The sequence below is a fragment of the Arvicanthis niloticus genome, chromosome 12 (genome assembly GCF_011762505.2).
Source record: "Arvicanthis niloticus isolate mArvNil1 chromosome 12, mArvNil1.pat.X, whole genome shotgun sequence".
NCBI classification, from domain to species: Eukaryota; Metazoa; Chordata; class Mammalia; order Rodentia; family Muridae; genus Arvicanthis; species Arvicanthis niloticus.
In genome coordinates, this window is record NC_047669.1 from 71,307,555 (window position 1) to 71,334,243 (window position 26,689).

General features: G+C 46.0%; 1 protein-coding gene across 1 annotated transcript in view; it reads right to left on the reverse strand.

Moving 5' to 3' along the window:
• Positions 1 to 26,689, reverse strand: part of Tiam1 (TIAM Rac1 associated GEF 1) — a 182,048-nt gene that overhangs the window by 117,124 nt on the left and 38,235 nt on the right. Inside the window, 4 exon segments of the mRNA XM_034515218.2 lie at positions 1,919 to 2,491; positions 2,493 to 2,789; positions 2,791 to 2,894; positions 11,265 to 11,433. Coding sequence (XP_034371109.1) covers positions 1,919 to 2,491; positions 2,493 to 2,789; positions 2,791 to 2,883 — 963 coding nt within the window. The 5' untranslated portion in view covers positions 2,884 to 2,894; positions 11,265 to 11,433.

Below are 26,689 nucleotides of genomic sequence, written 5' to 3' on the forward strand. Positions count from 1 at the left end.
GCTGGAGGGGAGGGGAGCGCTGTCTGACTTCACCCCTCTTCTACGGGTGGTTAGCATCTAAGGGCAGCAGTGTGTGAGGCCAAGTCAAGGTCCAGCTATCTCTGAAGTTAGAGACAGCGCTCCAGAACACATCTGGGCAGCCCTCTCCAACCTGACACAGGGCATGGGTTACTCAGTCCAGGCAGAGGTTGCCTGTGTCAACACACCCTTTGCTAAGCTCAAGGCAGGCAGAGTATCTCTCTGAGTCCCGCAATGCCAATCTGATGGCAGACAGTTTCAGTGCTTTTCATGGGACCCTTTAAACAGTCACCTGTTTAAAGTGTCATGACCTGCCACACTGACCGTTCAGTAGTGACCCTCAGGGTCGTTAGGTGTTAACCTGTCATAATCTCACTTTCGTTATAATCTCAAATCAGAGAAAAGAGAGGTTAAAGTTCAGGGCGCTGCCTCTGAGATCCACAGCTCCTGCTCACCTTCTCAGGTGACACAAGATCTGGGCACAAACGTCCAACGGCCCAAGTCATCTGCCCACAGCACCACTACCAATGCTGAGTGTTACACCAGTGACCAAATCCCCTGCGACTCACGGATGAGTCCATTTTCTCAAATAGTCCTATTGTTCCCCTACGAGGTGTGTGCATCCACGATGCCGAGGATCTAGCACAGAGCCTCCCGCAAGCCAGGCAAGTGAGGCTCTGCCACTGAGCTAGAGTCCCCAGTCCCAATACCTCCACTTAGGCGGGTGACAAAATCAAGGCTTTAAAACAACTACTAACTTGCCCAGAGTCAACCAGGTAGGAAGAGGTGAAGGGTTTAGTGGTGTCAGCAAAACCTATCTTCAGGGTTCTTCAGGAAGAACCTCGGTGTCTCTCCAGACCCTCCACCACCTGGCCCACCTTCAAAGCAACACCACTACTGCCCATTTGAGTGCAGCACTGCCCCCTACTGGGCAGGTCAGAGTGCAGCAGCCTTTGCAGGTCACCTCGATGTCCACTGTCTTTCAAAGCAAAAGAACCCACTCTGGGATCAGAAGCACAATCCACTACTCACTTCTTAACCTGGTCAGAATCCCCAGTTCCCTAAAATCTGCCACAGGGAACAGTAGCATCAGCAAAGGACCAAAGCATGCAAGACTGTCTGAGATTTACTTCCTCTGCTATTGCCAGACAAGCTAGTGGGCCATCCTTCCCCTGCTAAGATACTCTTAAAGTCTCTTACAAATCTGCTCATAACCACTCTCTCCTGCATTAAACTGCCAAGCAAGCCGGCTAAGCTTCTTTATCCCCACCTTCCAGAGGGAGCATCTAGAAGTCAGGGTTTGCCCAAGGTCAAACAATTTGGCTGCAAACTAGACTCTGGGAACCCACCCATATTATTCCTTCTGCTGCACCTCCCTCCAGAGACGGGGCTGGCCGCATCGCAGGGAACAGGAAATTGAAATGGCTCCTGGTAAGACAGCAAGCCTGCCAACATCAGAGAGAAGCTGACAAGTGACCACAGACCGCCCTGAATCAAATAATGCCTCTTCCGAGAAGCTGCCCACAGACATCTTCCCACCTGCTGCAATGTGGATATGAGCTCCGAGTGCCTGCAACCCACCATGCCTGCTTGTCCAGAGAGGATGAAGTGACAAAGTCCCATCAGGGGTGGAGGGACCGAGTTGAGAGGCAGTTTCCCAGTATGAACTTAATAGCTCTATTGCCATTCCTAGCACACCCTCCCGCCCCACTACACACACACCCCTTAATCCCCACCCCCTACCCACAGAACTGTAAGAGGGGCACAGCAGAAGCTATACCAGCTGCAGCGGCTGCACCCGGGTCCAGCCCGATCTAAAAATGAGAAACCGATAAGAGCAGAATCATGCACTTTAAGAGCGGCAACACCACTTCCAAAACACAGATCTCTGAGGCTTTACCTGGGTGGTTTTTGCTCTTCTGCCTTGCATGCTCTTGCTAAGGCTAATTTGTGGGTTGGTGGCACCTTCGGAAAGACAGTGCGACTTCCTACAGGGAAGTGTGTTATAATTACTGTATGGAGGAGTCTCTTCAGCAGCAGCCGGTGGCATCTTATGCTTTGCGAGATCGGGAATATCCGACACCAAATTCCGGCAGTAGCTTGAAAATCTGTTCCTGGGTCCTCCGTTAGCCTTCGCCCCAGAGTTTTTCTGAGCATACAAGTCACCCAGGGAGTTGGCTCGCTGACAGGTGCTGAGCTGCCGGGGACTCGCCTCTGTTTCCATCCCCCGAGCCTCCTCGCAATCCTTCTCTTCCGCGGAACCCAAGATCTCTTCGTTGCTTGTTAAATGTTCTTGGCTCAGATCTGAGAGTGAGAACTCCAGGCTGTCCTCCCGCCAGATGTCTGCAGATTTGGAGCGCTTCTTCTTGAAGCTTGCCGTCTCCATGAACGTGGGCCCGTTGGATGTATAGGGGCGCTGCCTCCTGCCTCCCTCAGCCAAGTACGCAGCGTCATCCCCGTAAAGCCGGCTCTCCCTCCGAGTCTGGCATGCTCTGCACAGAGGCTGCCGTGAGGACGATGCTACCGTCTACGCTGGGTGTAACAGAAGAATCGGTGTAAGATACGGGTCTCAAGCCCATATCTACTCGGTCCACCCAGATGGGGTCCCCAAAGTCGTCTAGGGCGCCTTCTTGGGAGAAGGGCTCCAAGCCATTTTCAGCCAGGGACTGGGGGATGCTGGGGGTGCTGCTGGACCGGGTGCTCACTTCGGAGTTCCTGTGGATCGCCTTCCCGGAGGAAGCATGCCTTGTCCTCCGGGTCTTGTGTGACAAGTCGCAGGGAGCGTGATGTGTGCTTCCGACCAGGCTGGCATTGCTTTTCTCCATAAAACTCGTGGTCTACATTTTGGCTTTCTGCGTTTCCCATGGTTTTATGGTCTGTAGCAAAGGGGAAAGAAAAAGCATGAGATAATAGAGTCTATATTAAAATGAGTATAAAAACCTTAAGAGTAAGGGCTCGGGGTCAGGAAGAGCAGACACCTTGGGTATGGGGGTTAGGTAAACAAAAACACACTTTAAAGTGCTTTCCACCCATACAGGGACACGAACTGATACCTGGCAACAGGTGAGAATACCATTATCTATTGAGATAGACTGCAGAGAGGTGAAACAGTCACATAAAATCAATAATGAGAGGGCTGTCTTTGCCCAAAGAGTAGATGCCAAGAGACACCAGCGTGCTGCTTGTGTGCAGGCAACCACTCTGCTCACCTTGGCTTTCTCTGAAGCTTCATGGCGATACATTGCAAAGTGGACTCTTACTGAAAACCAAAGTACAAAGGAGCATTCTCTCTCTCCCTCCCTTCCTGCCAGGGCTTCTGTTGTTTTTCTTGGTTTTATCTATGCCGTTTTATCTGTTCCTGGGTTTGGGGAGATGGGGTTTTGTTTTGTTTGTTTTGATTGGATTCTACCTACACCTCAAAATCAATCAAAACTAGAAAGCTTCATGATGCATATCTAATCAATTTTTCCCAACAAATCAAAATCATAAAGAAAGTAGCCTGCTACCGTTTCACTTCACAGTCGCTCGGGTACCTCTGATTGTGTGGGAGGGCAGGGAGGAGGGGCAAAGAAAGGACAAAATGCAAACCTTGCTCAGTGGCTGACTAATGGTTTAAATCTGGGAGCAAATCCACCCTCGTGAACATGAATCTGGTACACAGGTGGCCCGAAGATAGACACGTACTCTGTGAAACCAACAAACGTGATCCAGCCTAGTGGGGACGGTTCAGGTTCACTCAGTACCCCCAGACCACATTGCTAGTCTCCATCCCTGACCTGAAGACACAATTCTGTCACCTGTAACTGCCAGAAAGGCACGTGGGGGTGGGGGTGGGGTGCTCTTCACGGCTTTCAAAACTGTGACTCTATTTGGCCTCTACCCTTGCCCCAGAAGTCTGCCCGTTTCTCTTCCGAGTATATACACTCAAGATGATACATGTGAAAATAGATTAAATGAAAGAAGGAAAACAGGGTCTCCCTGGGAAGCTCTGCGCTAGCTCTGTAAACCGCTTGCAGGTCCATGCATTCAAGAGACAGCTGCCGAGGGTCTACAGCATTAGCAGTAAATGACAGACACAATCTCTACTCTTAAGAAACCCATCTTCTGCCACTGAAGGGACACAGTCACAAAGACAGTAAAAGGAGCCCAAGGAAACAGGAAATGAAGTTGATGACCACGGGGGGGGTGGGGGGGGGATGGAAATGTACTAATGTAATACACCTTCCTATTGGTCCAGAAATCACTACAGTCTCCTGTTGACTCTAACATGGCTTCAGCTCTGCCAAGATATCTTACTGTATACTACGACGATCAGCACACCAAGGAAAACTTCCAGGTTATGTCTGTGCTAGTGAAGTCAGGGGTAATTCATCTGGATATCTGGCTATCGCTGGACTAGAATGCTCCCCACTCAGCCACACATCATGATTCTCAACAGGATCTTCCAGGAAAGACGACCCCCTTTTCACTAGCGGGGAGTAAGCCCCAAAGCAGTATGTTCACACTGATGTTTCTAAGAAACATAAGAAAAATGGAAAAGGTTCACGGCCCACAGAAGACCACAGTGCATCTTAATTCCTAAGCCTAGTACTTGCTACATGCGTTACAAACACAAGTAAACACAGATTTTTACTAATGCTAAAGGCACGGCAAATTTCCTAGAATTCATGTGTTATTCTTTTATTTACTTTTGAGGAGTTAGGAATCCAGCACAAAACCTTGCACATATTAAACACATGTTCCTCACGGAGCTACCCGCCATCTCACACACAGCTCTTATTTTCAGGAAGAAGAAGGAATTGGGTTTTGAGCCTGGGGCCTCGTGCATGCTAACCAAGTGACAATGAATTACACCTCCAATCCCAGCTCTCAAGTTTCCAAAGCGCTAAATTACGTACAAAGTTTCTGTGTGATGCCTTAATACACAGAAGACGGAAAACAAACGTTAGTTGCGGCTCAGTCTGGGACTCACATGGGCTGGAATTAAAAATAGGGAAAGAATCATAACGGATGAACTGAATGGAAGAAAAAGTGAAGCTGTTGTCACTCTGACCCACCAGCATCACACATCCATCAAAAGGCCGCAAATATAAGCAGAGAGCTTTCTGGGTAAGCTTCCTTCAGCCAAGAGAAAACTAATCAACGTAAAAGCCCCCAAGAGAGGGTTCCTAAAGGAAATGGTCTAACACACAAGAATTATAACAGTCCATGCATCACGCTGACAGCTCTGCCGGAGTAATAGCACTTTTCGTAGTACGATTCTCTTCATGTGCCAAGGTAGGAAGGAAGCCACTTTTATCTGTGGTATAACTTAAAGACAAGTGCCAAATCTCCGAAATCCTATCAGGACAGATTCTCAGGGGACGACCTTGGCACAGTCAGCGCCAACTGTAGAGAACCAAAGTTAAGAAAAATAAGTTTCTAGGGACTCCAGAAGCTCCTCAACTTAAAAGCTTTCCCCTGAAGGTCCCGGTAGAGCAGGTCGGGAGCGGGGATGGACTCTGTAAATAACACAGGCTGAAAAAAATTAAAACTGTTCCCAGCAGAGGAGACAAACCCTGCTCAGGCAGGAACCCCCAGAGAGCCTCTGACCCACAGCCCTGCTCCTACACAGGGAAGACGCCAGCCACCCCGTCCCCTCACTGTCCTTCCTGCCTGCGACACCATTTGTTTTTATTTCAAATACACAAAACCCGGTTTTTATTTATTTTCTGTGAGAACAGCCTTATTTCAGGACAGAAAGTAACCTTTAAAACAATTCTCTATGAAAGATCATAAACGCTACACTCTGGCCAGAGAGTTAATAAATATATATCTATGTATCAAGTTCAATAAAAAAAAAAAAAAAAAGCAGAGGTGATCAGAACCCCAGATAACAGTCACCACGCAATCCCCAGTGAGGGAGAAGTCTTCAGCAGGAAGGACAGATATAAATGTGTGGAGAGACAGATAAAAATGTATAAATCGAGATTAAATACATACAGCCCCACCAAGGATAGAGGTTTCACATCCCTGACAGTGTCAATACAATGATGCCCCAGGCGCTTTTCCTCACACAACAGGTTGTAGTCAAAACACAGATGCCTTGAAGACAGTGAAGATAATGGGCAAAGTTAGCTTCAGGCTGTGCGAGAGATATATATGAAATATAAACGAATTACACATTTACACTTGGGTCCCCTCCCCCAAATAGCTCAGGTATCTTAAAGTCTGAAATCTGAGCCACTCCCAGTCCCAAGCATTTTGGTTAAAAGCTATGAGACCTGTGTCAGCTGTCCGGCTGGGAGATCTTACCAGCACCGACTTTTTTTTTTTCCACTTTCACGGGTACACTTACTCGGATCTAGACAGCTATTATATCCAGGAGGTAACTGGGGCGAGTACAGCTTTTAACATTGAAATCTCAGCGGTATTCAGGCTTCCTTGGCCTATCTTAAGGCTCTACTTGTGCTCTTCCTTCTGCCTGGAACCCCCTCCTCACTGGCATCCAGCTCAGATCACTGACACCGGAAGACACCATGGTGCCAGCAGGAAGGCCTTCTCCGGTCTTTGGATTTTAAGTACCAACCTCTCCTGCAGAACTCATCTCCACCATGATGTCTTCCTTAATGTGTATCATCACAGTTCACATAACATGACATGCAATATAGTTCATTTGCTTTTTATCTTAATTCTGTGCTTTCCCACAAAAACCGAATATGAGAACACTATACTTATTTTGTTTTGCTCTGGGCTTCTGATAAAGGAGGGGACTAGGACAGAGCCTGGCAAGGAGTGGGAGCTCAATAAAAAGAAAACAAACAAATATAAATCACAGTAAGACACATACACACACACACACACACACACACACACGGGGCGGGGGAGGGGGAGAGGAGAGAACAGATGTCTTATCATGCTTATGAGACATATAGCTAAAAAAACAGGTAACGGATATACACCTTTATAATAGTTGCCATAACTTTGTAATTATTTTGAAGTAAAAAAAATTCAAACAAATAAATCAAGCCTTAATTGAATGGAATAGTCTGGTTAAAAAAAATTAAATCTAAAAGTAGGGAGTTTCTCTGAAGAAATACATTCATAATCCCCCCAACCCTTTTCCCTTTACCTTAAAAAAGCACCTAGAACATTCTATCATCTCCTCAATAAACTAAGCAATTAAGGAGGGAACAGGCACTTAGTAGGCAGCAGTGAAAACAATGTTGCCAAGCAATGCAGAGACAAATGGCCCAGCTAAGTATATACAGGGAGAGGGGCTATCTAGGGACACGGCACTTCTGTTGCTGTGGTGAGCAAAAATGAATCACTGATTTCTGCAGTCAATAAGAAGCAAGACACGCCGGGCAGTGGTGGCGCACGCCTTTAATCCCAGCACTTGGGAGGCAGAGGCAGGCGGATTTCTGAGTTCGAGGTCAGCCTGGTTTACAGAGTGAGTTCCAGGACAGCCAGGGCTACACAGAGAAACCCTGTCTCGAAAACCAAAAAAAAAAAAAAAAAAAAAAAAAAAAAAAGCAAACAAGCAAGTCACTACTTCACTCCATTAATCACAACTAAAAACTCTAAACCAAAACTAAACAGAAGCAGCCAGACTGAGGGAAGAGTCCAAACTCGAGGAGGGCACTCAACAGAGCAGGAGCTCTTCCTTTTTAAAGAACCAGTGGGCAGACACGATGCTTCTGGGCAGAAGAACTAAGAATGGTCCCTGGACGCCAGAGAGCGAGTGGGGACCACGGGAAGTAAAAGAACGAAAACAAGTTTCTCCTCGTGTGTGCAAACCCACACATATCTTGGGTGCACGTGCCTGGGACCGACTCAAAACAACAAGGCGAAGGCTTACTGCGGAGCGGCCCAAGTCTCAGACCGGGCCTTGTGGTCACAACGATGACACAAGCCCGAAGGACCACAGCAAAGGCGTTGGAGACTTGCCTGACGTGGGAGCCTGAAACAGTGACCAAGAGCTTGAGCTTGAGCTTGAGCTCTAAATCCTCAAGCCAGCCATGGACTTTCAGATTCTCTGCAGGAGCAAACAGCCACCACAGGATCCGTGTCCATCGGGAGATTTTCAACCAGACCCAGAATCTCACGACCTAATGTTGAGAATGCCTTTGCAGCATTCCTAATATCTAGGAAAATATAACCAGCTCCTGTGGTAAAAAGCCATCAACTGACTCAGGGTGGCCCAGACATCGGAATTACGACGCAAAGAACTTTAAAGCAGCTATTATAACTCGGCTCCTCAAGTCAAGGCAAACACGATTGAAACACATGAAAAAACGTAACTGCTAGGCCAAGCAGTGGTGGGCACGTCTTAATCTCAGTGCTCAGGAGGCAGAGGCAGGCAGATTTCTCAGTTGGAGGTCAGCCTGGATTACAGAGCAAATTCCAGGACAGCCAGGCTACACAGAGAAACATTGTCTCAAGGAAAGAAGAAGGGAGGGGAGGGGAGGAGAGGGAGGGGAGGGGAGGGGAGGGGAGGGGAGGGGAGGGGAGGGGAGGGGAGGGGAGGGGAGGGGAGGGGAGGGGAGGGGGAGGGGAGGGGAGGGGAGGGGAAAGGTAGGTAGGTAGGTAGGTAGGTAGGTTGGTTATTGCTTGCTGGGATTATCATTAACAATAATTATGATGTGTTCAGAAAAACAGAATGCATTTTAAAATTGATTTTATGTTCATGGGTGTTTTGCCTACAGAGGTCAGAAGAAGACATCTGATCCTCTGATACCAGAATCACAGGCACACAGACGGTTGTGAGCCACCATGTGGGTGCTGGGACTTTAACCCAGTCCTCTTAAGTACGCATTCAGAACCCCTAGGCCATCTTGCCAGCCCCTCAGAACACATTTTTTAAAAGGTATTGTATAAAAGTCTGGGTCACACACACAGAAGTCTGCTTAGCCCTGTGAGTCTTTTCTTCACTTTGTTTGGGGACACATGAGCCCTCTGAAGACATTACCTTCCTACCATGAACTTAGGCTTGAAAAAAATCCCAGATATCATTAATATCGGATGGGGTGGCAAATCTTGGATAAGATTTATCATATATATGACATTTTTAAATCACCACTTCCTACTACTATAAGAAACAACATTCCAGTTTGGTCAAAGTCCTGAGCAGTGACAACAAAGAGTCCAGTAACTTCAGATGGCAGAGGGAGAGGCAGGCGAACTCATCCTTGTGAATAACCACATCCCTCCAGCACTAAGGAGATTATAATAATATTTTTATGACTTAAGATGCCTTCCCCACTAGATGACACCAGGGTCATCTGTGATGCCACTGGCAGACTGTAGGATATTCCATCCCAGAATATGAGAACAGGAGAGTTGGTGAGTAAAGCCCAGACAGTAGGCTGGCTGTAGCCTGCCTTGGCCAGGAATAAAAGTTTATCAAAACCACGATCCCACCATTAATATTAAACTTCTCTGGGACAAAACTCCTGTTACCCACAAATGAAGACTATTAGAGATGACATCCAAGCCACACTAGTAAGTAAATATTTTCTACTTGTACACAGGGGAATATGTGAAGGAGTTACTCTAGGAGGGGTGCTTATAGGTCTCTAATTTTCACCTAGACTCTTAGTTTTCTGTAAAGGGGGGTGGGGCTCAATCCAAGATCTTACACTAGGCTAAGAAGTGGTCTACCCCTAAGCTACATTCTTACACAATCCATTTTGTTAAAAGGTTTAGTTTATTTTTATTTGTGTTTATATGCACTTCACACACACACACACACACACACACACACACGCTCAAGAGTGCCCACAGAGGGCACTGGATGCTCTGGATCCTGAGTAACAGGTTGCTGTGAGCCGTCTGACATTTTGATGCCAGCAACCAAAACCCTTGTGTCCTTTCGAAGAGCAGCAAGTGCTCTTAAGGACTGAGTCATTTCCCCAGCCACTACACTTCTTTTTTAAGAAAAGACAAATAAGCGAAACATATTAACAAGTTTTAAGTCAATGATTTTTTTTTTTTTCAATTTCGAAGAGTAAAGATGTTACACTACACAGACATCTACAACAAAATGTAAACTCTGAACAGATGGCTTCAGGAAAATATCTGAGATAAGGAAGATGCCCCCTAGCTTGGATCTCTGGATCCCTCTAATTGGACCTCATCACGTCGTCACCGGGTTATTTCTACGTAGCCCCTCCCCTTTGCTGTATCTTCCCATGGAGGAGGGCAGTCCTGGCATGTGCACCTTCTTTTCGAAGAAATTTCAGTCCTGCTCATCCTTCAGATGGCCTCAAAGCATGAAGTAGATTGCAAGGTCTATAATTTACATTAGACAGACCCCACTCGTGTCTTACTGAAGTCAAAAGTTAACTGCACAAGCCAGGTTTCACTTCTGTGCATGAAGGCAGTGCGAGCCCCAACCATAAGCCAGCTGACGGGGGATGGGTGCGAGTTAAAATTATTAGCATCACTTTCCACTCCCCCGAGGTATCAAGAATTTTATTAAAATAAATGCAGCGATTACCCTTTCGTGACTGGAAGACAGACCTCCGAGGCCGCAGTGGAAAAGATGGGATGTATTTATTTCAAAGTTATATTTGAAGAGGGGAAAAAAAAAAATCACAAGACAACAGATTGCAAATTTAAAATTAGATTCTGGTGGGAGGTCTTGGTTTCGAGCCTGTTTTTTTTTTCCCCTACTGGATGCTGTGCCTGTAGCTGGAGGGGTGGGGGAGGTAAGATTAAACTGAAATGAAGCTTTGAAAGTTTGTAGGAATTCAATACAATGTACGAGCAGAGCTTTTGCCAAGTCACACACAAATACCCCTAACCCAAGAGACTACACACATCTTACAGCAACTAAGCAATGATCTTCCATTTAGATTATTATTTTGACTGTATTTATCTCTGCTCTTTAAAGACAACCCAAAGCAGGAACCTGTCATTGTTTTGAGGCTAGGTTTGGGAACCAGGTTTGCCTTTTTTTTTTTTTTCCTAAACAAACATAATCCCATCTAAAGCCAGTGAAACTCAGAGATAGAAGACCCTGAGGGCAATTCACAGGAAGACTTTACAGGTACCGGCTCAAGCTTCCCATTTCGTTTTGGGTTAACGCTAATGCCTCTCAACTGTTAGACTCCTGCAACTCTAACCTACAGAAGTAACTCCGAATTCTTTTCCCACCAAGTGTATAAGGCCCAGCACTTTCAATGACTATACTCTGACCACCTTTGAAGTCCTCCTCAGTCACACAGACACACAGAGGCTCATATCTATATGCATGGACCTACCTTCAAAGGCAACAGTGGTGCCCAGCCCAACTGGCCCCAAGAGCGCTGTGGCATTTAGATACTGAGGCTGGCAATGGTGTCAGTGGCTGGAGTTGGGGCGTGTGTCAGCACCTGCCCCACGGCGTGCCCATTGGGGTCTCACCTGAGTCTGGGAGAATGTGCCAAAAACCTGGAGGAGACAAGGAGTCAGAAAGGCAGTGGTCAGGAGGGAAAAAGAAAAAAGCATGCTCACTAACTCTCTGATGTCAACTTAATATGAAACACGGTGCTTGAAAGAAGAGACACAACATTTAGCTACAGGTATACAATGGCGGGCTCAGTCAGAGACGCACATAAACGCCAGCATAATTGTGTGGATGGTCACAGAGAGCCTCCCTGCAGACTCTCGTTTTAACTGGTCTGTGGATTCAGGCATTGGCTAACTGAAGCAGTTTCCTGCGGGGATGCTGTTCACTGTCATAATTGTCAAAAGGTCTCACAGGAAGGAAAGAGAACAAGGGAGCCTCCATAGTCACACAGACTCTGCTAATAAAGAGAGTCAAGAAAAATCATATGTGTTGGGGGGAGGGGGGGCGCGCACAACTTCATTCCACAAACTTTCCTGCCCTCTGTGAGTTTCTTTATTATGGCAAACATCACACTCAGATAAAACTCATGAGGAAAATGCAGGAGAACTTAAGCAAAATGCATAAACGGTGATTTAGCAAAAATTAATAATAACAACAATAAATTGACAAAAACAGCCCCAAGAAAGGACAGTGCTAGCGGGCTTCTCTTTTGTACACTTGAAGCTGATCTTCTGAAGCGAAACTGCAAACACTCAGCCTAGCAAAAAGGCCTGAAGTATCTTTGAGCGACTGCCTGTTACCCCTCCCCACTGGACACTCTGCGGGCTGCGGGCCATCGCAGCCGCCCACTGTTGGTAGTTTCAGCAAGATGGGAGCCTGAGCTGGCGAAAGCTCAGAGTGGGAACACTGAGAGAACTGAGTGGAAAGGAACCACACAGAGGCAGCAAGTAAATAAATATATACGTCCACACGGAAGGGAACAGTGAGTTTTGTTTCTCCTTTATCTTGGAAAATGTGCTGTTTTAGCCATGAAGCCCGTGACCCACGTCGGCAGGGGAAGGAGCTGAAGTTCTAGCCGCACCTGTTATTAACCCACTGCGCATGCTCTTTCCGCCATTGCCCCCCACAGCCATCCTGTGCATCCCCTTTCCCTGGGCAACCCCTCCCTTCCACTGCTCTCTGCAAATATCCCCAATTTCAAAGCAGCTCCTGAATTGCTTAGGAACTGGCAGATATTAATAAGCAACAGCCCATTTATATTGAAATGGACTCATTACCGTACCAGCTGCCAATAATTTGCAGGCTGGATCCTCGCTGGCAGAGCGGCCTGCAGGCGGCTGTCCCTCCACCTGCACCATGGAGGCTGAGAATGCACTTTTTATCCTTAAAAACAAATTATCCTATCTACCAGAATTAAAATGTTTTCTATCTATATTCTTCCTAGACCCGAACAAAAGAACTAGCTGAAAAAGATGAAAGTATAGGCGTTATACATGAAACACAAAGGAAAGCAACACTGAGTCTGTTTGGTATGTTTTGTCTGTTTCCCCCCCTGGTTTTAGGGGGAAAAAATGTAAAAAAATGTACCCATAACCTTGTCTGTGGAATTGAAACACTGAGGCAGCCTAGGACAGAGCCCACGTTTGCTCCGTTGTAATCAACAGATATGCTAAGAGCACAATGTGCCAGCAAGCACTCGTTGTGCCTGCAGTGACCAGACACCATGGTGACCTTGGGAATTCTCGATGAGGGCCTTGAGACTCACAGAGTTCGGTATAATCAGAAGGCAGCTATGCACCAAGCTCAGGGGTGGGAGTTTTCGAATGGGACCGCAGCGTGCAGTCGTCACAACTTGGCTCTGCAAGTGGAATCACACTTGATTAGGGGCAGACCATTAATCCATCATCTAGAACTGGGGATGATGATACGAGTTCCAAACTGTCAGGTTGTTGTGAGCATTAAGTGAGATCATCTGTTACATAATCCACTGCCTGCCTGGCGATTGGCTGCTACACATGAACTATCTTTGCCACTACTGTTTAATGTTTGTAGACCAGAAGGAACATCCTAGACAATAGATGGGCTGTTGAATCAGGGGCCAGTAGATCACCTGATTCACTGAACAATACGTGCCAGGTAACAAATGACCAGTTTGCACAAGGCCGTGGGGAAAGGTACCCAGGCTGAAAGTCCAACTGCCCCAGCCCTATGGGACGACGATGATGGTGATGGTGGTGATGGTGATGGTGGTGATGGTGATGATGAAGCTGCCATCTCATAAGTTCTGTGTTTACGGCTTTTCCTAAATGCCTGGAAGGCTCCACCCGGATGCTCTACTGCTTGGTTGCTGGGGCAGGGGGTTTATTGTTTTGTCCTGTGTTGCTCGGCAAGTTCCAAGAACCACTGTGCACAGGGAGAGAGTATATTGCACCTGTCTTCAAGGAAGCTGGCTGCAGTGACCAGCCTCTTACCACATCCTGTGTGAGTGTGTTAATTCTTACTTTGCCCCTTTGTATGTCTCAAAACATCTGCAACTAGTCAATTACTGAGAATCACAAAATTTTCTTTCTCACAGAACCTAAAAGTGAGGAGATCAGTAGTGCAGGGTCAAACTTCTGAACATTTATTTCATATATACATATATACATACATATATATACATATATACAATAAATATATACAATATATATATATACATATATATATATACATATATACAATAAATGCCAAGAAGATTTAGATTTTATTATTCGTATTAGCTCCCAAATCAGAATGAAGTAGATGGGATGGATGGGACAGACAGACAGATGGATAGACCGATGGATAGACAGGATGAATAGACCAGACAACTGATCTAGGATACCTGAATGTTTTAGTATTTAAAAATAAAGAATAAAGAAACTTCATCAGTTTTTCATTTATCTTTAAAATCATTGCTTAAAGACTTGGAACGACATTCATACAGAAATAATATAAAAATAGAGGGGTGTGTGAGACGGCTCAGCAGGTAAAGGCTCCTGAAGATCTGAGTTTGATTACAGAGACATTTACAGTAGAAGGAGAAAACTGCTTCCCATAAGTTGCCCTGTGAGTTCCATGCATGTGCCATGATGAGTGAAAAACTGTGTGTGTATATGTGTGTATATGTGTACATGCGTGTACATGCGTGTCTGTGTGTATGCATGTGTATATGTGGGCATGTATGTGTGTGCATATGTGTATGTGTGTGTATGTGCGCATTTTTTGTGTATGTGTGCATGTATGTGTATGTGTGTGCATGAATGCATGTGTGTGTATGTGTATGTATGTGTGTGCATGTGTGTATGTGTATGTGTGTGCATGCATGTGTGTATGTATGTATGTTTGTGCATGTGTGTATTATGTGTGTGTTTGTGCATGTGTGTATGTATGTGTGTATGTTTGTGCACGTGCATATATGTGTGTATGCATGTGTGTATATTTGTGTATATGTGTGTATATGTATGTATGTATGTGTGTGTATATGTGTATGTGTGTCCACCCATCTGTGCACATACTCCCATACATACAAATAAAATAAAATTAAAGATAAAAACAATACAGACAATTACTACTAGAAAAAGAAACAGTCAAAGCAGAGAGCAGGGCTGATAAGCGCAACTCCTGAACTACATACACAGCCAGCTTAACATTGCAGGAACGCTGGTTATAGCCAACTCAGACAGGAATATGAGTGACAGCTAGAAAACTCACAATGTACACAGCAGCCTCTCAGAGGGACACATGCCCCTGCAACAAAGACAGGCATCCCATCCTTCCTCATGGGCTCGCTCACACATTTCATGCATGTATTTCTTTCCTTGACAACTGATTGGAACAGAACCACAAACCTAAATTCTGTAAATTCACTTTGGAAGGGGTGCAGTGTAACCCTACTGGAGAGTGTGCTGGCCATCCTTTCCTAGGTGGCTCTCCTTGGACAGTGATCTCCATGCATGGCCTCCATGCACAGCACTGGGGGTGGGTAGACAGCTAGAAGTCGGACATTCTGACCTGACCAATGACCAAACTCAACTGAGGTCAATGACACTTCCGCCACGGTAGTGTGTGCTCAGTGTTTGTAAACGCTGACACTGCTGTGAGGTGTCACCCTCAAGGCGAGTGTTCCTGGGCTTCTCGGGTGACCCGCACAACCTCTGCGAGCTCAGGGGCTGGATGAAGGGTCTTAGCACAGAATCAATTATCTCTCAGCACAGATGAACGAGCAGGATATGGATCCCAGTTCTTACCCCATAAAACATGAATGAAACGATTTTTAGCTCACCGAGGTTTTTTTTTTTAAGGCAAGAATAAACAGATACTCCAACCAGCCACATGAAACTCCCCACAAGTTTCCATGTCCACCCCGTTGGCCTAGTTCTGAGCAATGATGTTTCCTAACACGGCCAAATGCATCCTGAGGTAACAAAGCAAGAGATTAAGTGCATGTTGAGATGCAGGTGGGACCCATCTACTAAAATAATAACTTTACTTTTGGAGCAGTGAAATCTCTGGCAACACTTAACAAACAGGTTCTGCCGGTACAGGCATCACCATACTCATTAGTAAAGAAAGTGTATTTCAAAATGAAGTCATCTGTCCTACCCCTACTCAGGGGGAGCCACTATTTATTTAAAAAAAAAAAAAAAAAACCTTACTCTCTGGCCTGCACTTACATCCATGGCTTTGGGCCAAAACACTCTGATTCTAAGTTTCCTGAAGTCTGCCGTGTTCATCATCTTACCGCTACACTCCGGCACCTACAGCTGGGAACCACCACACCACCCCCACTGCAAAGCTCCCTACTGGTGTCATCTGAGGGAACTTGGAAGCCACCAGTCCCAAAGGGACCTGCTCCACAGCTGGCCAGCATAGTTCCCAAATAGCCACACAGCCCGATGCTAAGAATGGCTTCAATGAGGTCCAGCTAGCTAAAATGGATTTAATAACCCTTTCAGGACACGGTATGACAACGACATGAATTTTCAATTTAAAAAAAAAAAAAAAAAAAAGCAACCCAAGTGTCATCTTTCTCTCTGTCATTTCTAAAACCTGTAAGGTAACTGACCGCTTGAGAATCCCACTCAGCATCGAAGCTTGTGACCTACTGAGGCCAGAGCACAGCTTTGGGCTCCTGGCTCCTGGTACTACTTCAAGTTAGAGCAGTATCCACAAGCATACCCATGATGCTGTCTGAGAACGTGGACTACTTTATTCCCACCTCCCTAAAGGAATGGGAAAGAAGCTAACTGTGATAAACAAACATCCAGTGATGAAACCTTGCCCTTCACTGTCTCACCTGCTTGAGGCTTAACTGACAGGGTGTTCCCAGTGACAGAACAGGTTACCTCAGAGCCCGTGAGAACATGGTAGGAGAGGATTCAGGTTGAAGCACTCTCAAACTGCCTCTGAATCAGAACAGTTTAATCCTTAAACTGCAAACCGGAATAATCTTCCCAAGCACACATCAGCGTCTTCGTTCAGGAGAGATTTCAAAACACACCACTTTACTCAACAATTAATTTTCCAGAATCAAGCCACTCCAATTTCCTTCCTTGGGCAGATCTGCCTTGTTCTCATGAAGACTAAAGCCTTCACCAATGCACAAGAAAGGCTGGCCTGGGGCACACAGCAGTAGGTGAGGTTTGCTCCTCATTTACCATCAAAAACTGATGATCCTGGAGGGGGGGGGGTGGTGGTTCAAAATTTCTGGTTTTCCAAACCCAATATTCTTAAGCCAATAGAGAGACAGGGGATCTGTCCTAAAGTACAAGGTGTCAGGTCACTGTCAAGAAGAAAAGTACCCATAGGTACTGGGACAGCAGCTCCAGTCTTCTTCGGTTCATAGTGACCCTTCTCTACAACAGGTCCTGCTTGTAGAGAAGCAGGTCTTCCTGTGCAGCCTGGGGGGAGGGGGCTTCCAGCCCAACCAACATCCAGCAACCAGGGGTCCTCTTCACTTGCAGAGCAAAATGAGGTTACTGTCCACAGTTTAACTCTTCAAACTTCACCACAAGCCTAACTTCTTGCTGGAGCTGCCATTCGCATGGAAAGGAAGGCTACCCTAGAATCTCCTGAGGTAAAACTGCAAGTTGCCCAGAAAGCCAGTAAGGCAGCCATGACTATGAACAACAAGGGTTGGGGGCCTCTGTAACAGAGATGACAGAGAAAATACCACTTCAATAGAGACTGAGAAATCATTCAATTGCTTCCTAAAAGATACCCCCCCCCAAAAAAAAAATAATAATTCCTGTGTCTCCTCTGGTTCTGATCCCAGCTGCAATTGGCTGGAAAATCCTGAGAAGAGCTGTTGCATATTCCTCGTAGAGGGAGGCCACGCCACAGGCGTGTGGAGGAAGGGAATTGTTCTAGAATTAGGTGTGTCGATTTACATGAATGCTTGACTGGCATTTTAGTGTGTCACTGACCGCTAAAGGGTGTTGGGAGGTGTGATGATGGGAAACCATGCTGTCTCACCAGGCAGAGGTAACACAGGATTCCCCCAAACCACCATGGCTAACCGGATGTCACAAATGCCATCAGCCTTGGCAAACACTTACAGGACGATTTTAGTCACTGAGTAAACCATTTCAGTGCCACACTGTCAGGCACTTTGAAAGTAAGCTGAACGACTTTTTAAGTTGTTTTAGGCTCTACTTTTTTTTTCAGGGGGCGGGGGCGGGGGGAGACCCACCTGCCTTTGCCTCCTGAGTGCTGCTACTACCAGGCCTGGCTCAGTCTCTGTCTTTTGGAAGAGAAGATCCAAGACTGGCATTTATAGACTAGGATTATCATATGATGGAACAATACAAGTATATTCAAAGGGCTTGAGGACCCAGGCCCCTTTCTGGACTCCCAGTCCGGAACACGCCTTTCACTCACACTCACTTTCAAATGTAAGGTGTCTTTCCAAATGGCCTCAATACTTCAGTTGAAGATCAATCACTCCAGGTTGTCTGGCATCTACACAATTAAGACTTCAAGTTGTAGCAGGCGAAGCACAATCACTTCGTGATTTTAAGAACAAACAAACAATTTCTGCTTTCGGAGCTCTGAAATTGAATGTATCTTAATAGCACAAGGGTATATTTGGCTTTAATTGACAGACACTTTTTTCCCCCTTCCCAGTGTGGCATCAAGCAATGGTGCATCTTACAATGAACGGAGTGCCTATAAATAGATTTTATAATGGTTATCTTTGGACTGGCTAAAACCTGTCTAGAAACTGTCAATGTTTTGGGCTAAAATAAAATTATCTAGGTAAAGCCTGCACTATTCAGTACAGCTCAACCAAGGCTTGCTGAGCTATGAGGTATGCCCGGGTGAGGGATGAGACCATTTTCCCATGGTGCCTATAGCCCGGAGAGGAGGGTGACCACTTTCTTTCCCACGAGCAATGGCTGCTTGCTCAGTACTAGCGAATGATGGGAATAAATCAACTCTGTAAGATGGAGATCTTGGACCTGGTCTTTAAGGGATAGCAACATTTAGCTTGATTTAAGAGGATGAGAAGAAATGCCAGTGATGTGCAATTTCTAATTGTACCAAAGAAGAGTCTAATTGTAGCAAAGAAGAGGAAGGACCAAAAAAAAAAAAAAAAAAAAAAGATTTCTAAGACTTAAAACATACTACTTGAACCTGTAATAGTATCTTTAAAAAAAAAAACTAAAAAATGCTTTTTTTTTTAGGGAAAAAAATTGAAATTATCTCCTTCTGTGAATTCATCAGTTCATGCTTCTATAATAAAACACCTTATGCTGGATAATTTATAAACAGTGGAAATGTATTCCTCACAGTTCTGGACTCTAGAACGTCTAAAATCAAGAGGGCTGGCAGATCTGGTGTCTAGGGAAAGCCCTGCTTCTGGTAACCACTGTTCCAAAACTGTGTAGATAGCAGTGTGATGTAAGAGAGATGCATGCACAGATGCATCCAGGAGCCCCTGAAACAACGACAGGGGTCCTGGTGAACCCTTCCATGGAATAAGATGGGATGTCCTCTCTAATGCTGGTTATACTGGAAGTCAGGCCAGCAAAGAGAACTAGATACCAAAGGGCATATGAAGACAAGGAGAAGAAAAGATGGCTACGGAGTCCCAAGTAACTCCAGCCCAAACTTTCTCGACAGTCTTCAAAATTAAGAGGGTAGCATGATCTGGAAGTGTCTGGTCCCACACTTCCGGTGGAAACTCCGCCCCCGCCCCGTCCCCAGCTTCCTAAGAATAAACTCCCTGAGAATTTCTCTTTTTCATCAACAGGTGGTTGGGAATGAGAAAAAAGCATTATTAGCATTGCTGAGTAGACCCTGAAAGCCTAGGAGCAAAAAGTGACCAAACCTCACTTTAAAAACAGCTGTGACACCGGTTTGTCTGAGTAATGCCTCATGTTCATCACAGCCAAGTTACAAACTGAGAGGGCAGAAAATCGCACAATGTAGTCACAAGCTGAAAATTTAAATGTAGAAGGAAAGCAGCTACAAAATAAAATAAAACCCACAGCAGAAACACCTACTACGCCAAGTCAGAGAATAACCAGCCTCTTTCACGATAAAGGGAGGTCTGGGAAGGGTCTGAAACATGGACACGTCAAAGCCCCTGCAGAAAAAAACAGAACATAAAATCACAAGGAAAATCTGTCTCCTGTGACAGCTACTGGCTCAAAAAGCTCGATATTTATTGCCAAGTAATAATGGGACCACACAGCGAGTGAGGCCTGGCTTAGGAGGCAGCACTCAGCCGCCCCCTACGGCAGTGATGCACAAATACATCCTACTCAATAAAACGTGTCTAAGTATGCCCACCCCGATCGCACCAGCATGTGTTACCGTCCTGATTCCACTTCTGAACTACTGTTCTCATAAACTATGCACATTCTCAGTGTACAAAAACCAACGGGAAACCTATAGAGGTGTAAACACAAATGCAAAACTGAGTTGTGTGTGTGTGTGTGTGTGTGTGTGTGTGTGTGTGTGTGTGTGTATTTGGTGCCATGGAGGCCAGAAGAGGGAATCAGACCTCTTGGGTAGTTATGTTAAAGGACAGTTATGAGCCTTAAGTTCTGTTTTTTCCTACATACTAAAGTTTTCACTCTCATATGCAAGGTCTAAACTTTATATGTAAACTTCTGAGCAAGCAACATCATATCATAGAAAGGGCAAGTTCTTCCTGAATTCTAAGGATTTTTACTATACTCCTTCCCTGGGGATATGCACTGAAAACCTAAAGTTTCTGAAAAACCACCTATTGCCAGGCCCAGCTATCACCAGGAACCATTAAATCGTGTCTGTGTTCACATTAAAGATACTGATAAGTATCTGATCTCTAGGAGTTAATAAAACAATCCCATATGCAGACAGTAAAAACAACAGAGAGACCCATGTCTGCCTGCCACACAACATGGGCTTCATGACCGTCCTGAACTGGAGGTGACCGGCTGAAAGCTTGCTTCTAGACACACTGCATTTTAACTATGGCTAATTTCAGACATGTTTGGGGTGGGGGAGTAATTAAGAAAATTTCAGTGATCGATCTAGAAAAATGAAGGTTAACAATAGTGAGCAGCAGAAAACAATTTTAAAAACTCACTTCCAGAAGAAAGAGTTTGTTAATATAAGCAGAATTCTGATCCTCGGAGTTGGTAGGGGGGTGGATTTGGGGCTGTATGGCGCTCATCTTCCACAGAAAAATCCCGTCTCTGGATACACAGCAGTTCAGGAAGCCATTACTAACAGGAGGAAGTCTCCTTAGACCATGTGGCCACAGCCTCAGTTGACACCTGGCTCTGCTGAGCTGCATCCCTCCAAACTACACATTCCCTTCCCTTGGATTGCAGGCTTCTCCATGATTATTCCTCTTTCTCCAGCCCTGAGTTCTGCTCTTCTCCACCAACTCAGCAGAGGTATTCTTCTCTTCCTAAGTCTTGCCTCAAACCTTCAGGCCCTCAGCTACCTACCTCTGGCAGGTCCCTCCCTCTCTCCTGTGGAACACCTCCATGGAGCTTCTGCTGGTGTTTCTAAACACACACCATGTACAGTTAGGAACACCCATACTCACAATTCTGCCGAACAAGGCATTATGACTTGTAAAGATAAATTTATCGGTTCAGATACTGGGCGAGACGACATTTAATGGAGCCCTTTCTCTCACAGGTCTGCCAGAAGCTAAAGCCAAGAACGACACTGAAAACATTGTAACATTGTTCCTTTGTACTCCGCTGGAGTCCTGGGAGCTCATATCTGTCTTTCCTTCTCTTTCCCCAGCCCCTGATTCTCCCAAAAGGTCCTTGAGCTATCTTCCGGATCTACCCCATCCCTTCTGTGCCCACCCCACCCTGAGCCCCAGCGCTTTAATCCCCATCTGTATTGCTCTCCTGTCCTATCTACCCCACCAGATATAAACTGAACAAATGCCATTCGAAACCGGCTACACACTCAGCCACTTCAGTCCCTGCCCCAGACACAAATGTTTCTTGCATAAGCAGCAGAGGGGAGACTTCATTCTGAAGACTTCTGAAGACACTCTCAAAGATTTACCCGGGAGCTCATGGAGAGAGCAAGAGTACTGGGATAAAACTTTAAATAGATGTGATGGGGGGGGGGGAGATAAAGGAATGCATGCAGAGTAGCTGGAAATCTGTTCCCTTGTTACAATATGGTATTTGACTGAAAATGCTGCAAGGTTCCGATCTTCTGAGGTGTCTTCAGCCCCTTTTCTCCTCTAGAGTTCCATAATTATCAATTATTTGATTATTTATCTTAATCCTCTCTTCTGATCAGGTCTCGTGTTTTACACCTGTACTCCCATCTCTTGGGAAATAGGGACAGGAGGATTGCAAATTCAAGGCCAACTTGAGTTACAATATTGAGTTCCAGACCAGCTTGCCTTATAGACAGAGACCCTGTCTCAAAATGCAAAACTGAGCAGGGCTAGAAATGCAACTCAGTAGAGAGCTTGCTCAGCGTGCGCAAAGTGCTGGGTGCAAGCCCTAGCAGCTCGGAAACTGGACGTGGGAGGTAGAGGCAACAGGATCAGAAATTCTGTGCTATCCTGAGCTACAAATCAAGTTCAAGGCTATCCTGGGCTACATTAGAGCTTGTCTTTGTGTGTGTGTGTGTGTGTGTGTGTTCTTCTGATTGGATTACAATAAGGGAATGGCTCATTACTTTCTGTCATAGTGGTCAGTAGGACAAGTCTGCTTATATTACATATACCCATAACCCCCCACACACTACTATACACACAAGCGGAAGGTGGAAACTACTGAATTGACCAAACTAGACACCAGAGCCCAGCCAAGCCGACAGGCAACACGAATCGACGACCCCAAATGATGTTCTTTTTCTCCACTGTATGGCATCAGTATCTGCCAGATGAAGGCATTCTAAACAGTTTGTCCCAGTAGAGTACTCACAACGAGTAGCTGGCTGGTGCTTCTTATACTCGAGGGAGGTCATCGTGGGCTTTCCCAGGTTGCTGGGATCCCTGCCTTCTACTCAAGCCAGCACCTTCAAGCTTTCTCACGAACATGAAAAACAGCATCAGCAGGCTGTAGAGTGGAAGCACAAACACTGGGCACACAGCTCCGCACATGACAACTCACTTCCCTTCGCACAGTTGTCCTGTGACATGCGTACAAACTGTGGAGGCCTGGGTTCATGGGCTTTCCTGCTGGCAGTATTTCAGTTCCAGCCTTGAAATCACTAGCCTCTCCCACTTTGGATCCAAGACTTCAAGTGCACAGCAGGGAGAGTGTGTGGGGGTGTCCCCAGCATGTCCTCAATCCCAACACAGCTGGGGCTTGGAGTTTAGCTTGAAAGCCCAACCATGGGAGGAGGGTCGGGATGATTGTTCAATACCCACCTACACCCTGCTCATGACTAATGCATCATGCTGGGAAAACATTTCCTCCCAGCTAGTAAGAACTGACAAGTCCCCATTTAAACCAAACCGGTCCTGAGAAGGCTCAGAGGGGGCCCTCCAAGGCCTAAGCATAGCCCTTTCTGAAAATACCCACCTTCAGGGAACACAGGCTAAGAACTTGGGCTTAAGACTGCCTCCTAACATTGCTTCTCTGTGTGCCAAATGAAAGAGCACACACCACAGGTGGGTAAGCCATATTCCTTTCAAGTTGCTGAGATAACTTGTTAACTTGTTGCAAATCAGCCAACTTCTCTGTGTCTTCAGATTCTGCTGAAGTAAAATTGAGTACCTCTAACCATTAGGCTCCACAGCCCAGTCGGTGTGGTGTAACAAATATCTCAGGTAATCAGTTATGGTTTATGATTTGGAGGCTCTGGTCTATGGTCAGCTGGCCTCACTGCTATCGGTCTGCTGGTGAGGTAGCTCACGATGCAGGGGCTCTTGCTGGATACAAAGTCACTCCACAAAGAGTGAAGAAAGAGATGAAACAGGGAAAAGATAAGGTCCCCAAATCCTCACAAGGCGCAGCCCATAATCTTTCCACTGGTCCCCATAACCTTAAAAGGTTCCCAAAAGCAACCGGCTGGGAATTGAGCCTTTAAGATGGGGGCTTTTGAGAGACTCCAATTGGTATGTAAGGGGGAGGGGGACATGATGTGCCTAATCAATGTAGGGATTTATTTTTCCAGTAGTAATTTTTTTTTCCCACTCAAAATAGAATCCATGAGAAGAAGGAGGGGATTAATCAAGTATATTCACTAAATAGAGCTTGGTGATCAAAATACCAGCAGCCTCCTGCCCATTTCTGCCGATGCTGCGTTCCCGCGAGCACAGGGAAGCTGGGGCTGGGTGAGGCCTGAGCTAATGTTGGCGCCGGGGTGCCAGCTCCTGAGCCTCCTGTTGGGATCTTTTTCTCTTGCTGTCCTCACACTCACAGGAACAATGTACCATCTGTGCTGTGCCACCCAGAGCTCAGTTCCGTTTCCCATAAGGGTAAATAAGACCCTGATGTCATTCTCCGTCTTAAAAAAGTCCCTTGGACAACTCTTTTCAGGCCTCAGTCTTAATTCAGCTCAACTCAATCCCAATGCGATGCCGACTCAGTGTGCCTGCTCCGTGCATGGAGGAAGAATCAAGATGGCTCAGTAAATAAAGGCACTTGCTACAAAGCCAGACAAGCTGGGTTCGATCTTTGGTGTTTCTACAATGAAGGGAGAGAACTCTAAACCACTAGTAGGGGAGAAAAATGAAAGAGCTTAAATCCCTGCCTGTGTATGCACCATGCACATGTTATACAACATGTCAGTATTGCCTCGAGACTCATTTTAACAAGAACCAAAGCATATCTATGTGTCAGTGACAGCCTTGATATCTTTGGTTCCAATTTGAAGCTGTAACAGATCATTGCTTACTTCTCCTTCACTCCATCGGGCTGGGAAGATGGCTCAATGGTACAGTGTTCACTGCACAAGCCCAAGGACCTGAGTTTGATCCCCCCCAATACCCACATAAAAGCCAGAAACAGCAGCATGGCCCTGTAATCCTAACCGTAGGAAGACACAAACCAAAGGATCCCTGGGGCTGGCCAGCCATTCTAGTGGAGTCTGAAAGCTCCAAGTTCAACGACACATACTGTCTCTAAGGATAAGGTTAAAAGCAATAATCAGGAAGGACACGTAATGTTGACTTCTAACCCCCCCCCCCCCCAAACACATCCTGATAGCCCTGCTCCAGTTCACACTACTGACACAGAGTAATGCTTGGTGGGTGTGCATTCTCAACCAGTATGATGCCACGTGCTGAAAGTCCCACAGGAGGACCACTGAGCTATCAAGGAACAAAGCACGGTCTCTGCTCACTGAGGTAAAAACAGGACATCCATCTGAAGGCAGTTCGTTAAATGAAAGAAGCCAGCCACAAAAGAACAAACTGTTACAGAAAGTGGAATGGTGGATGTGAAGGTGGCGAAGGGAAGGGGGCTGGAAGGACGGCTGACTGCTGCTTAGAGACAGCCCTGGCTGAAGCTGGATGGCCAGGCTTACGTAAACAGGAATGCACTTAACAGCGCAGAGCCCTGTGTATGAAAATGGTTGCTACAGACAGCTATATGCTGTGTATACTACACTATACTAAAAAATAGCTAGAGAACTTGAATAATATATGCAAGGTGCTTTATAATTTGAGAAGTATGGGTGCACACACATACAAGATCAGTTAATCACCATAGCAACCTGGGATCTGGTACACGCATCATACCTACGCCACTTACAGGTATGAAGGTATACCTGTTGTCTAGGGGACACAGGAGTGATTCATTCATCTTTGGATACAGGCCCATACATATCCTTCAGTTTCTGCTGTGCTTGTCTAACTGCACTGCTTTGTGATAGCTCCACACTTGGCAGAAGCCACAGAAGGGCTTACCAGTGCCCCCAGAGACAGACTGTCCATGGTCAAAGTTAAGATCTTCAGACCCAGCAGGCAACAAGGGGAAACATCACTCAGTCTGGCGGCCCCCTAACTTTTTTCATCCTAAAGTCTTTTGTAGGATATACTGACACGCCATAGAAAGTGACTGTTTCATTGGCTCCCACTGTGGGAAACAGCCTTAACAAAATGTGCCTGTTCATATTTACGTCTCCCTGAATTAATCCAGCTCTCAAGCTGTCTGCCTCGCTGGCCGTTCCAAGCACAGATGTCATTGCCAGAGACACCCTCACCTGGGAATCTTCCTTCTCCAAGGTTCTATCTCTTCTCATCCAAATCTTTTCCATCAGGCCATAAAAGCACCACGCAGACTGTGGGGAAGACGGCAGTGACGAATCTGAGGAGCTCATCCTTGCCTCCAGCTCTGCTTACTCACAGGGTAGGAGGCGAAGAGCAGACTCCCAGGAGGGAGGCAAGGGGAAGAAGGGCTGTGGTGGGTGCCTTGAAAAGAGTGCTATGTAGACCTCTATCATCCCAAGTCCTTTGTCATAGGCCAGGTATAAAGGGGGAGAGAGAGAGAGAGAGAGAGAGAGAGAGAGAGAGAGAGAGAGAGAGAGAACTGTGTCTCACACATGTGTTGAGGAGTAAGGCAGAGTCAACACAGCATGGGACTCACAGATTCCAGCAGCAATGATTCCTCCTGCACACACTAACACACAGCCCCAAGAGTTCCCTCCCACTAGGTATGTTTGTAAATCTTTCCTTGTAGTACTACAGATTAAACCCAGGGTCTTACATGCACTACCCAAAGAGATCGAGCACTAAAAGACATCACCAGTCCTTCAGTAGTTAAGGGGGGAGGGGATCATCAATGGCTGTGAACCAGAATTTCTAATTATGGGTTTATTATTTTTGCTTTGTTTTTAACACAATGCATCCAAGATTCTTGAAGACACACCAATGAACTGTTCGAAAATACTTTGGGATGTGATATG